A 14,611-nucleotide genomic window follows, 5' to 3' on the forward strand; every position below is an offset into this window, starting at 1 on the left:
TAATTGGAGAATACAGTAGCGATACATATCATTACTTATTGCCACACTTCTTACACAAAGGAATAGAATTATTTAACAAATCGTAATTTTCTAAGCATACAAAGCCAAGTCTTGGACTCCACAGTAAGTTTTGAAAGCATACTGAGCTCTCTGGCCAGCCTCCGTGTAGTAGAACCCTAGAAATTCAACGTGATCAAAGGGCTTAAAAAGCAAAGGGTGCTCTTCATCCACAGCCTCCTGCGGGGCTTCTATAATGTAACCTTCCTTTGGGATGGAGAACAATCCAGTTGAGTACCTAGCCTCATTTCCATTCATCATCACTCTATGATATGGAGAATGTAGTCGACCGTTTGTCCATGCCTGCAAAATCATCAGCACAATGTTAACTTTGATTTCTTTGATTCTTTCACGACCGTTAGTATGTAAATCGAATGAGTAGGAAGTAACTCACGTAAAGAGAATCGCCAATCATGGCGATGAAAGAGTGCGGTAATGAAGGCTTGACTTTGATCCATTTGCCAGCTTTGGTTTGCACTTCTAAACGATCAACTTGGTTTTAATACAAAATGGTGACAATGTTCCTTGTCTGTGTGCGCGTTTATCCCCAACTTAGTTTCCTTGGTTTCAGGTCCTTTATATTTCATCACTCGAAGAAGGTAGTTGGAAGTATTTTTCAAGTCCCAAGCTCTCCAGACTCATCCTTCTGATTATTTGATCCAACTCCGAAACTTGCTCTGAGAATGATTGTATGGTTGTGCTGCCACCCAAAAAACAAAAATTACGAACTCCGAATATTTGATTATGAAATAAAGGGTAACAGTGTCTCTTGCCGGATGTCAGATATATCATTAGGTTAATAGAATGTTAATCTGAAATACACATTTATGTAAATCTGTCCCATTAGATAGACATTTTGGCAAAATAACATGTAGATTGTTTGATAAGATAATAACGCAAACTATGAAATTAATGTGCATATATGAGTACGAAAATATTAAAAAATTAGGAGAAAGGATTAATGTTATGAACCAAAATCTCGGGCTTCCTTGAGGCCACTATGTATTTGTCAAGCTTTCAACTTGTTCATAGACATTTGCATCGTCAAACCCCATGCTCTCGTATAGTGGCACCATGGGGTACTGCCCAACATACCCATGGTAGGGCTTTTTAGAAGCATTCTGTAATTTGGTTTGTGAAGGAAGGTCGAAAAGCTCTTCTATTGATTCAATTGTTGACTTTCGAATGTCTGAAGGCACTTTGTCGAACAAAGCCTCGAAGCAACCATACTCTTCGAGCGCATTACGGACTTGAGCTCTCACTAAGTCCCACTCTTTGGTTCCTTGATTGAGGTCTGGTTTGGAGAAGTCTATGATGGGAAGTCCGAGTGGGGTTTCTGATGCCATTGTGTATATATATACGCTGTTTTAATTTGGTTGATGGAGAGGAGGAAACTGGCAGCTTCGTTGAGTTTTAGATGAAGATTGAAATCTCGACTGGGCCTATGTATACAATTTAGATGGAGTGAAAGGGGGGCGGGGGGCAAAAACTTAAAATGTTAAAAGCTCTCTCCCTAAGTGAACATATCTTTAAAGAAATTACATGCACATGCGTTTAGATATTCTGGTCCAACCAGTGGCGGATCCAGGATTTGAACTTAGTGTAGTCCCAATATAAAAGCTCCAAAAATAAAAACAAGACGAAAATATCATTGAACAAATAAATGGCAAACTACAATTTTCATTCATGATCTTTGTGCTAAACAAGCTAGAAATACTAAATTTGTCCACGACGGAATCTCATACGTACTTTGAAAACGTGTCATGATAGTTTTATTGTCAATACAAGAAAAAACATCTTTCTCAATGTAAATAACTAAGCTATCATTTAACCATTGATCCCCCATTCTGTTGTGGAATGGACTCTTTATGATATTCATGGCGGAAAATGCTCTCTCCACTGAAGCAGTTGCAATAGGTAAAACCAAAGCCAATTCAATAAGTAAATACATATTGAAATACTCGATGCAACCTTTTTTCCACAATTTTCTTAGCAAGATCACTAATGCTTTGCAACAAAGAAAAGTCACTTCTCGAACGCATAGAATGAATATAAATATCGAGTTGATCTTTAAGTGCCAATAGGTCTTGCTTCGTAAAATCTTGAGGGTACAATTGAGCAAGGCGAAGTAGCTTTTCTTTGTCAAAAGCTACAAAAGAATCATTTGGACTCAAACTAGCCAAACAAATGAGCAATTCGGTACTTGTTTCATTGAAGCGATCATTTAACTCTATAAGCTGGGAATCAATGACAACAAAAAAGAGCTCCACTTTGTAACGATGATGGTTGTTCTTTTTGTGGGTATTACGGCGCGACCTCCTATGAGCTACATATGTCTCATCCATGTTAATAACCTCAATATGATGTTGGACACAAAATGACAATACTTTGTCAACCAAAAAGTCAAACCCCTCATCATTCCTCATTCGTGATTCCCAATATAGATTTCATCAAAAATAGGAGAAACATAAACTGAAAAGATTGTATGTCTTTCAATAACCTATTTGCTTCAGCCACACTATCATTGGTATTATCATCAACAATCATTTCAAGCACATTGACCACAGATGAGAACACAGTAATCAAACTAATCAAAGTCCCATAATGTGAATTCCATCTTGTAGCTCCGGCACGTTTGAGACTAGTTTCTTGATTTAAGCCTCGTCCTGTAATAAAAGAATCATTTTCAAGAGCTTTCATAAGTTCTTTTTGTTGCATCTATCTAAGTGCATCACGACGCTTACATGAAGCTCCAATATTATTTACCACATTATTAGCCAATAGGAAGAATGTGTTAACATCAACATTATCCTTTGCTACGGCAACAAGAGCTAATTGGAGTTGATGAGCAAAGCAATGAACATAGAATGCACAAGTTTGATCATTCAAAATCTTTGTCTTGAGTCTATTGAACTCACCTTTCATATTACTAGCACTATCATAACCTTGCCCTCGTAAATTGGAGAAGCTCAACTCATTGAAATGAATGAAGGCATCAATAGACTCCTTTAGTGTGTTTGAAGTGGTGTCGGGAACATGTTGAACTCCTACAAACCTTTCAATGACTCCCATTTTTGTCCACATAACGCAAAACCACCGCCATTTGCTCCTTTATAGAAACATCATGTGCCTCATCAACCAATAGAGAAAAGAACCTAGCATTCTTCATATCACTTATGATAGTTTTAATGGTTTCAATAGAACATGAATGAACAAGATCTTTTTTAATTAAAGGAGCTATTAGCTTGAGATTTCCCGGAGCTTTATCTAACACAACAGCCTTTATTTTCTCATCATGGTCCGCAAGGAATTGCAAGAGCTCCAAATAGTTACCTCTATTGTTCGAAGTGTCACTTTCATCATGACCATGAAATGAAAGACCTTGTCGCAACAAAAACTTATTGCAATCAATTGACGCATTCAAGCAAGTGCAATAAGCCATACAAGCTTCTTCTGACTATTTGACCACAACTATTTCAATATGTGTCTTTTGATTCATTAGATTACCAGCAGCTTCAACAGCTTTATTATGAAAGCTACCAACCATTCCCATATGTTTTTCAAAACAGGCTCTTGCGTGCTTCCAATTTTGAAAGCCTACCTCAGTAAAGACGTCACTTCCTGATTGTTCAAAGTTGACTTTGAATAGATAGCAATAAAAGAAAAATGCAGCATCTTTAGGTATACTATATTCCAACCAATGAAATTCCTTCAACCAATTATCAACGAACCGTCGCTTTTTATTCGAATGCAAAGTGAATGGAAAATCATGATCTTTAACTCTAAAAGGCTCCATCAATATATATGCTCTTCGGACCTCATCTTAAATATCTGGAGGATAATCCATCATTAGAATCCTCTTTCCGGGGTCTCTCTCAAGATTATTCAAATCAACTTTTAACTCATTTTGTTGTGGAGTAGAGTTACCCCCAATTGGATTAGAACTACTTGGAATTGGAGGGGAATTGTTCGGAATAGGATTGGAACTATCCAAGTTTGGAGATGAACTATTTGGAATATGATTGTCTGAACTAATCGATGATGATTTTCGCTTGTAATACCGTTCCATACTTCTAATTTCTACACATATCAATTAATAAAAAAATCTATATCAATTGATGAAACTACAAAAAATATTATATGAAAAGAAATCAGATTCATTTATAAATTTATAATTAGGTTTGTGCCCGTGGGATTCTAATATTATGAATGCCAAAGACAAAGAGATGCATGCCACAAATAGGCTGCCATCACTTCAAAGAAACATTAAAAGTTTAATTCATCACCAGATTCACCACCAAACATTAAAAATAAAAATACTTCTTAAACAAAATATCTAACACCACAAATAAATCAAATAGTGGATGGTAAAATTATTTAAATATCGAACACCAAAAATAATTTAATATCAAATAGTGGATGACAAAATTATTTAATGGATAGAGTCAAAGAAAGTACAAACTTCTTCAACCAAGAAGAAGAGGACCAGAGGTTAGCCTCCAAACCAGAGCTTTACACGGAGAAAAAATGCTCAAAACGACGTCGTTTTGCCAAGTCATTGTGCAGCATCACATGTTGCGCATCACTGGTGCAGCATCACTTGTGCAACATCACTAACATGGGTGGTCCTTGAAGATCTTCACAGCCATTTTTCCGAGCTTCGAGTGATCCTGGGACCACCCTGGTCCCTTAATAGATCCACCCCTGGGTCCAATCATTGCCGATTCGCCAAAACTGTTGATACTGTCTAAATCTCTTTTGAATTTCAGACAAATCCGGGAAAAGTATTGCTTCCCTCCTTTCGAAAACCTTAACCCCATTTTATAGGTATTAATTTCAACAGATCTTTCATCAATTTCAGGGAAAGAAAGACTTTGATTAAAATTTCATATAATAGGTTCATACGTTCCTTCTCTATATTTCACTCGAAGAATAAGTGTAACATTTGTGATAATTGTTAAGTTTTTCTCTAGGACCACATCCAGATAAACATTCATGTGTTGTTATTTGAACTACATTTACTGTTACATTGTTGATCACCTCTTTAACATATGTGAGTTCTACATTTATCAGTTAATACAGGACAAATAACATTCACATTACATTATCAATTAAGTTCGTATGCTATGTTGCGTGCAAATCAATAGTTCATGATTAGGTAAAGTGTGTGTTGTCCTCTCAATTATGTTCACTATAATTGATATATCATATTTTCCGAGAATAAAATATTTTATAATATACATATATTATTTATAAATAAAGGTACGCATTTTTCTTTCACAAATAGCACTGTAGGACAAAATAAACTATACAAATATTTAACAAAATATCCATTTATTCAGTTTGTTTGTTTGTTTGTTTGTTTGCTAATCTTTTCAGAACAATTCAATTTGTGGTCCTCGCTTCCAATTATGTTGTATTTGTTTGTGTGTTTAATTAATGAGTAATGTTAGAAGATCATCTATTTAAACTATATATATTATAACTTATATGAAGTGGTTATTGATGACTGAATTATTATTTAAGTATTTATTAACGAGCTTATTTTTACTGTTTAGACCAAATTATGTTAACCATATGATTTGATTGTTGAAAATTGGATTATTACTTAAGTATTGACTAACGTGTTTATTTCCTATTGATGACACATCACATGGTTTACAAATTTAGTCTAAAAATTTTGGTCAGCCGTTTTACTCGGTTTGCAAATGTGATTTAAAAAGTTGATCTACCTAACATTATTGTTAATTTTTTTTTGTCCAATTAAACAAAAGTTAGATTATTTTCTAGGGTGCAGAATACAAGAGTTTCAGTTTCAAGTAGTAGTATTAATCACATAAAGAGAATGAAGGACGCATTGTTAAATGTTAAAGCCGTACTAATCATATAACATTTTCTTATACAATTGGTAACAGTGGAATTAAAAACGAGAAGAAAATTCGGATACAATCTTCTCACCATGTCTAGAATATTGATGGTCCATACACGACGCATGTGGTTGGACAGCAATTTGTTAATTTCAGCTACTATATAACTACAAAAGCAATCGACTAGTATTACGATGGTTAGTGTTATTTCTTTTCACTTCTAGTAAGAAGTCTCGGTTTCGATTCATATAAATAACGAGAATGTATTATATTTGTCGTGAGTTCGATACCTAATTAGTAACAGGCTCATTGTGTGGTCTAACCTAACCTCTACTCTTCTTAGAGTAGAATATCATTTAATAAAAAAAAATCTTAAAAAAATTCTAAGGTAAAATTATCACAGCTGATGGAGGGAATTATCAAAAGTGATGATGCCTAGCATATATAAATTTAATAATTAAATTGTTGGTACAATACTTGAAAAAAAAAAGAGTTAGTACAATAAATTATTTAAGGATAAACTACCTCAATTATGCGTCAAACCACAATTTCATACATAATGTTTTGAACATTATAATGTTATACCTCAATTTACGAAATTGTTGCAATGTCAAACATTTTTTAAATTTTTTGTCAATTTGACTATTAAATGAGGTGGGAGAAGCAGGGCACACTCCTTTACCAATTGAAATAAAATATTAATTAATTAATATTAAATTATTCATTTTTTTTAACAATTAAAATTAATTAAAAATTAAAACCCTCTCCCTCCTTCCTGCCCAAACGCCAACCCCATTATTCGTCCCTTTCTTTCTCCCCAAAACTTTCTCCCCAAAACTTTCTCACCTCAAAAACCAGTATCTCCTTCAATCTTCCATGCCCATTTCCTCAAAAATCAGCATCTCCTTCGATCTTCTATTCCCATATCCCCAATCTCAGCTGAATAGCTAATCATGGGCTGCACCCAGTCGAAGATCGAGAACGAAGAAGCGGTCTCCCGTTGCAAAGATCGCAAGCTCTTCATGAAAGAAGCGGTGTCGTATCATAACGTCTTCATCGCCGCCCACTCATCCTACGCCATCTACAACACCGTCACCGCCTTAAGCGACTAAGCCCAGGGCGCGGTGGTGGCCCCCACACCCGGCCCATTTACAGTCCCACCACCCGATTTAACCTCCGCCGCAGCTGTCGTCGGCGTCCCCACCCCGCTTCCTTTTGTGGATAATTTTCCTCCGCTGCTCCCTAGCATCTCCAGCTACACTCTACAGCGCGCCGCCATCATGCTCTAGATCAAACTCGACGCAAAGGTCATTGATGTACTGCTTTTGATTCGCATGAAGGTTCATGACCTCATAGTGATGCTGCAAAACTCAATAAATAAATAGTTGTTAAAATTTATAATAATTTGTATACCTTAATAAAACTTTAGTATTTGAGGTTGAAAATACTTATCAATAATTCATGAAGAACGGCTTCATTGACTTCAGTTGGGACAACTTTCCAGGACTCCCACAGGAGGGGGCAATGATTCCTCATAACCGACCCAATGTTGCTGGGCAACACACTGTGCTACTTTTTTGTTGCAATCGCACGATGTCGAGGATCCCACGTAATGGTGATCTTCTTGGTCGTGGTGTGAGTGGTCTATGACGTCTTCAGAAGTCTGCATGGGTCCCTGGTTTGTTTTTGTTTTTTTTTTTTTTTTGAACTACCAAATAAACAAACTAAACATTAGACGAATTCTATTTTCTACCAAAAATTCGGTAGAACCTCCCCTAAAACTATAACATTTCCTAAAATCGGCAGACAATATAACAACAACAACAACACGTTCACCCAACAATTCAAACAGTTTATACCCATTGGGGACTTTGAAAGAAAGTTTACAACTTGTATCAAGTGTTTTCACTTCTAATTGCTTAATTGGCCGTGAATTTGTGAAGAAACTACACACATATTGGATTGCACATGTAATTATGTAAGTTGAGAATAATATCGATGTGAGTAGTCTCGTCTATTTGAAATTTTAACACACCATATTCATACCTTGAAAAATGTACTAAAGATTTTCACTAATGAGAAAATCAAAGAATAAGAAAGATAACCTTTTAAGGGTGTAACCAAAGAATTTATCAACCAACTTTTCCTAAAGAAGATTGGGGATCTTTTGTCATCCACCAACATATTTTAGTATCCTCCTTGACAATATGTTGTAACTAATGACTTTTTATGAACCTACCTGAAAAACCAAATTATCTAAAAGTTCAATTTTCACAACAACTAAAACAATGGTTCAAAATTTCAATTATACTATGCGAAAGTTGCGTTACCTGTTTGGGACCCCTCTCCATGGACAGAGGAAGCCTCAGCAGACTCTTAGCCTCCTCAAAACTCTGAGGTCGTCAATGAGTCCACCGGGCACTTAGTACATGATATGTCACTGAAGAAGTCGATGACGCATGAGCCGTAGACACTGTTGGCCCCAAAGGCGTGACCGGAGGGACATCCGTCATGCCCTTATCAGGTGGGGAGGTGGCAACAGCACTACCTACTAGAAAAGGTGTTTGACTGACCCTACTAGCTACCCTATGGTTTGAAATTAAGTTCGACATCTACAAAAATAATTAATAAAAAAGTTACATTCCACTACTTTAATCTGGTTTGGATATACTAAAAAATATCCTAACCTTGAAGCAAAATAAGATATATCTTTAATTTCATTAATACCATTAAAGAAGGAATCAAATTATCAAATTACCCATACACGTGCAAAATATACATTCATGCACAATAGGAACATCTATAGTTTCCTACTTGCCTATATATATAACCTATTTATGCAAACCTATATGATAAACATGAAAAAGAAAGGTTAAAAGGACAAAACATGTAGATGCAGGGAAACGCTACATTCAACCTTAGACAAGGTTTGCCTTATCGGTTAGTTGAACTGATGAGCTCTTCCAGAACAAGGAAGCATGCAGTCAATAAACCTTGTATTGAAAAACAGTTTGCAAGACAATGCAACTTGTAAGGAATCGGTGTAATATGGAAGAAGGCAAGCATGTACTTATTCTGGCTGAAAGTAAGGATGAATGTGTGTGTGTGTGTGTGTGTGTGTGTGTGTACTTATGTATCATATTCATGACTCGGATGACTCGGACAAAGGGAGTGGCGGACAACCCACATCTCCACATATGAATAAAGTTTTGTTTAGCAGTTGTAGAAAAAGTTTGAATAAGAAAAAACAATCATGAATTTTTGACACGATTGCAGTTAATACATACTTGATCATGCAAATCACTCAAAATCTGATATCTCATAGTAAGAACAGCAGTAATGCACCTAGTTTTCTTTAGCCTTGGAGATAAAGAAAAGCCGGCACTTGATAAAGTGCGGCAGACAAAAATATTGAATCGCAGTTACACTTGCATTGCAGAAACGAACAACCACAAATGCTTATATTCTAAGAAAAGATGACATGAGGTTGATGGTTCAAATAAAACTCAAATAAGCTGTTGAACTCAACCGCATTGGGAGCCGTAATCTTAGTTGCGGTCCAACATTATACTATTAAGAGAAAGAGAGAATGCACCAACCTCAGAGCGATATTGATTCCGATAACTAAGGTGGCTTCACTCAAGTTTCACCTCTCTTGTCGGGGGATCCAGCTGCATATATGTAAATGGCTCTGTTGGTTCCTCCCTACAGAACAACACAAATGCTTCATAAATCACAGAAAGCAGCGTAACCTGTATAGAATTATGTAACTGATGCAGCATTACATATATAATTATAAATAAATAAATAAATACATACATACATACATACATACATACATACATACATATATATATATATATATATATAAAGAACCCTCAAATCATGGCGTTCTTATTGTCAATTTTGGTAGTTTTAATCAAGGAATGGAGAAAGCACCATTGGGATTTTTGTAATTAAGTTTTTGTTTAGTTCATAATCACTGATGACTTACAAAGCCTTGGCTCTATTATTATATGATTCGGCTCCTTCTTTGAGTAGTCCGTTATTATTTATTTAGCTTTATCATTTCTTAATTGAAAAAGAAAAATCAAATTTATGATCTCTTCCAACATTCGAAAGAAAAAGAAATATACTAAGAGCTAGTTAGTAAACATGCGTAAAAAAACCTTGAACAATGTTTAGTTGGTAAAGACAGTAGAAAATAATTCCAAATTTTGTTGAACTCCTAATAAATCTATGTACTCTATATACAACAAAAGAAATCATTGGTCGAATGAGAAGACATTAAATCTATGTTTGATAAAATGAAGACATGTATATCTACTCAACAAAAATGCAGACCTCAAGTGTGAATTTCAAGCCAGCCAGCAAATAGGAAAGAAAAGATGTCACGCATGATGATGTAGATCTTTTTATGTCGAAGGAAGCCTTGAGAGGAAAGCATGCTTAAGATAATTGGATTACTACTAATTATGCATATAAACAGGAGTTTATATCATCACCTTATTTTATTTTCAAGGTCAATATTCAATAATATGCAAAAGCTAAAAACAACTGTGATTTTCAAGCCCTTAACCTGCATTTTTTGCCAACTACAACTGTGATTTTCAAGCCCTTAACAAAACAGAGGGGAGGGGAGGGGAGGGTGGGTTTCTTAGGGATAGGAGATGTTCCTCATCATTTACCACATACAACTGTGATTTTCAAGCCTTTAACCTCGTGTTTTTTACTAATTGTCCCTTGGATCTCAACCATTACTTTGTGATTAAACCACCTAATACAGAAGGGACAACCTTTAACCTACTTCCATATAAAGCAACTAGATTTACCATTTTTCCTGACTCCCATCGAAAAAGAAAAAAAAAACTATAGAAAAATTAAACATCAAATTCGAGAACATACGTCCAAATCCATTCACAAAAAAAAATCCACCTAAAAATACAAAAAAAAAACTATATCTTCAAAGGTTATTGATAAATATGATATACAGATTAGAGAGTAAAGGCCAATATGACCTGTTTGTAACGTCCTGAAATATTAAAATCCGGTTGAGCAAAAATCAACTCATCATATGCATTGATAGATTACAATTTTTCCAGATAAAGGACCAAAGTTGATTCCCAATTCGATATCCATTTTTGTTTATAACAAAAAAATGAAAAAGAAAAATACAAACCCCGGATACCCAATTCCAAAACTATCACCCAATATTATCAACTCGAAAACTATAACCTAATATTCTCAATTCGAAAACCCTAACCCAAGATTCCCCATTCGAACCCTAAATCCCTAACCCAGGATTCCCAATTCGAACCCTAAATCCCTAAATGTTCTAATTAAACCAATTAAACATAAAAAATGAAAAATTGCACTAATAAATAATTGAATTAAGGGATAGTGAATTAAGGAATACTAGGTGCTTACCTAGTAATGTTGCGGCGGCGGGCAGATGGTGTGGCGTCGGAGTGCCACGTATGTAAGAGGGAAAGTGATAGGGAGACAAAGAAAAACAGAGGGAGCAAGAGGGAGAGAGGTAGACATTGAGATAGCATACACAAATGAGAGCGAGAGCTGGACATAAGAGAGAGAGAGAGGAGAGTGAGTTCAGACAGAATTGCATGCAGAGAATGAGAGAGAGAGTGAGTATGAGATCGAGATAGATAGAGTGAAGCTAGGTGCCGAAATAAAAACGCACTTAATTTTGGCAAAAAAAATCAAATTTTTACATGATTGCGCGACGACGGTGTTCAAATTTTCGTCGCGCAACCAGTTTTTAAATTAAAAAAATGAATTTTTAAATATCTATGCTACAAACATTTCTAACACGTTGTCGCACATTTTGTAAATTTAATTTATTTTTTTGTTGAAATAAATAAATAATTTTTTTTTGGTTAATTTATTTTTTGCAAATTTTAAAGGAAACTTTTGTTTTTATACAAAATAAATACCATTCAATAAATATCATTACATTTACATAACAAGTTTTCATTAATCCTTGTCTGAACTAGAATAAATATCATCACTATTGTTAGATTCAGACTCCCATTCCTTCTCATATGTAGGCACGTCAACATCGTCGTTCGCGCACTCGGGTGCATTGTATTGCGGTAGATCCCCGAGGTCAATCATAGTGGAGTCGATCGGTATTTCGATTGCAGGACCTTCGGCTACCTACCTGATACAGTTCTTGTACAATAGTCATATCCCGCAGTGTATCTGCACCAAGTTCCGTTGAAGTCCTCAATTGTTGGTTAGCAACGTCACCATAATCGTCATCGTTAGCAGGATCTCAATCCGGAATATCATACAACCCTATGTGCTCAATCTTCTAAACTACTTTCCATCCCCTCTCGGGCTTAGGGTCATTTATATAGAAAATTTGTTTGGCCATCGTTGCCAAAATGTAGGGGTCGTCATTATACCAACATCTATTAGTGTTGATCGAAAGAAAACCATCATCTCACTTAACACCTCCAACCCTATGTGGATTTGTATCAAACCAGCAACACTTAAATAGGATAACTTGACAGCGGTCTTTGTAAAGCAATTGCACATCACTTGTCAGTTTTTCATATAAATCAATGTCTACAATGTTGCCCCCACCCGAGACATGTACCCCACTATTTTGTGTACACAACTTGTCATCTTGATCAGTTGCCAAAAACTTGATGCCATTTACATGACAACTGGAGTACAATTCTGCGCTTAGGGGCCCAATCTCCAAGTTGTACAATTCTTCAGTGTAAGTGGGCAAATTCACGTCCTTCAATTTCTTCACCTAAATTAAAGATAAAAAGTTGACATGTTAGCTTACCATTTAAAATTATGCAAATAACCCAAAACACGAACAACTTACATTTTCACGAAACCAGTGAGGAAACAATTCAGGTGCTTCTTGGCATATAAATGTGCAGGATGTTCCTGCTTCATCAACTCTTCATGCTCATCTAGGTAGGTAATTGCCTCATTACAATTGTTAAGTACAAACCAATGTGCTACCTCAATGTCCATTTTGTTAAACGACTCCCCTCGGATTGGTTCGCCAAAGGGTTGTGCAATTTGGGAAAAAAACATAAAGTATTTCACTTCTCACACCACCATCATTATTGCGTTGATGTCAATTGAACGCAGTCTCAATGTCTTGTAGGTACATTGTACAAAATGTAAGCGACTCAATGCGACCCATGCCTCCACGATCAATCATTCGAGCTTTGCCCTGTTTCGTACACTTTTTTTTTAATTCACCCAGTAGTCTGCATCAATAAACAAAATAACGTGTGAAATTAGTCAAATCATACATACATCTCGAACTAAAGGAATTATGGTGATTGTCTACCTTTTTATCGGATACATCAATCGATAGTTGATGGGTTCGACTAAAAGTGCCTTATCCGGCAAGTGAATCATGACGTTGATCATGCTTGTGAAGAAAGCTGGAGGAAATATTTGTTCAGACTTGCATAACACTTTAATAATATCGTCGCACAACTGTCTAACATTGGACTTGCGCAAAGATCTTGCAATTCATTGAGAAAAATATCTTGCCCACAACATAATCAACTTCACCACATCTTCAGGCAAAAGGTGTCAAATTCCCACTAGGAGAAGGCGTTGAAGTATCACATGAAAATCATGAATCTTGAGGCCTAAAATTTTGCCTCCATCCCCGTTTGCGTAACTGTCGATGTTTGAAGCATACCCATCTGAAAACTGTACAGAAGATAGAAACTCCAAAAACTCTTTCCTCTTATCAGGTTTCATCGAAACGATGCAAGCTTCTTTCTGGCTATGTCTCCATCCCTTGTCATCCATAAACATGGCCTAATGCTCATTTTTTCCAGATCGATCCAAGCTTTTATTGTGTCCTTTGTTTTTCCCTTAATGTCTAGTATAGTTCCGATCAATGTATCAAACACATTTTTCTCAACATGCATTACATCAATGTTGTGTCTCAATTTTAATTTGGACCAGTACGGGAACTTGAACAACCTCGTCTTATGTGTCCAGTTCAGATGTGAGTCTGGTCTTGTCATATTTACGGATTTTCCCAACGGAGCAAAATCTAAATGATTCACCTGAGCTAAAATTTCATCTCCATACCATTATCTGGATCTTGGCTGAAGCTCTGTGCCGTTGAAGAAAGCTGGCTCGCTCTGATGCCACTCGTGGTCCCACGACAACCATCTATGATTACCTAGAACGCCACTCATGGTCCCATGACAAACTTTCCCCGCGTGCCAACTAGATGTTGTGTTCTCTTTGCAAACTGGGCATGCGTAAGAACCTTTAGTGCTCCACCCAGACATCATATCGTACGCAGGAAAATCGTTTATAGTCCACATCACTACTACTCTCAAAGTGAACATCTTCCCGGTAGATTTATCGTACGTGGGAACACCATTTTCCCATAATTCGTTTAGTTTATCGACCAATGGTTATAAATAAACATCAATATACGTGCCCGGATCTTCTGTTATCAACAATGTCATCATCATATATTCTTTTTTCTTGCACTTCCAATGTGGCAAATTATATGGAATTGCGAAAATTGGTCTAGTGCTATGATTTTGGTTTAGAACCCCAAATGGATTAAACCCATCTGTCGTAAGTCCCAATCTAACGTTTCGGGGCTCACGTGCAAAATCGGGGTACAGCTGATCAAACTCTTTCCAGGCCTCTCCATC

The 14,611-nt window shown here is 36.1% G+C and overlaps 1 protein-coding gene, 1 long non-coding RNA gene and 1 pseudogene across 4 annotated transcripts; all 3 read right to left on the bottom strand.

Moving 5' to 3' along the window:
* LOC126612021 (probable 2-oxoglutarate-dependent dioxygenase AOP1) lies at nt 1-1,449 on the bottom strand (annotated as a pseudogene).
* Nucleotides 1,450-2,472: 1,023 nt separating this feature from the next.
* Nucleotides 2,473-3,129, bottom strand: LOC126611903 (uncharacterized). The gene is made up of 2 exons (XM_050280219.1): nt 2,976-3,129; nt 2,473-2,723 (listed from the first exon to the last, which is right to left on the bottom strand). Exons 1-2 carry the CDS (start codon nt 3,127-3,129, stop codon nt 2,473-2,475), a joined length of 405 nt encoding a protein of 134 aa, XP_050136176.1.
* A 3,480-nt stretch (nt 3,130-6,609) lies between these two features.
* LOC126609691 (uncharacterized) lies at nt 6,610-11,620 on the bottom strand. Of its 3 annotated transcripts, none has more exons than XR_007618234.1 (4): nt 11,352-11,620; nt 9,524-9,629; nt 7,373-8,536; nt 6,610-7,285 (listed from the first exon to the last, which is right to left on the bottom strand). It is a non-coding gene; the product is annotated as an uncharacterized LOC126609691 (long non-coding RNA). The 3 variants fall into 3 exon arrangements; XR_007618235.1 differs by having other exon boundaries at nt 6,610-7,632; nt 8,255-8,536; nt 11,352-11,618; XR_007618233.1 differs by having other exon boundaries at nt 6,610-8,163; nt 8,255-8,536; nt 11,352-11,618.
* Between the last annotated feature and the right edge of the window lie 2,991 nt (nt 11,621-14,611).

This window comes from Malus sylvestris, chromosome 17 (assembly GCF_916048215.2).
Source record: "Malus sylvestris chromosome 17, drMalSylv7.2, whole genome shotgun sequence".
Taxonomy (NCBI): Eukaryota; Viridiplantae; Streptophyta; class Magnoliopsida; order Rosales; family Rosaceae; genus Malus; species Malus sylvestris.

Excerpts from the sequence above, each read along its gene's own strand:
- LOC126611903 (XM_050280219.1), bottom strand. The coding sequence starts at position 3,129 with ATGGGAGTCATTGAAAGGTTTGTAGGAGTTCAACATGTTCCCGACACC. Across the intron at positions 2,724-2,975 it reads TAGTGCTAGTAATATGAAAG|GACGAGGCTTAAATCAAGAA; the intron begins GTGAGTTCAATA and ends CTTTTATTACAG.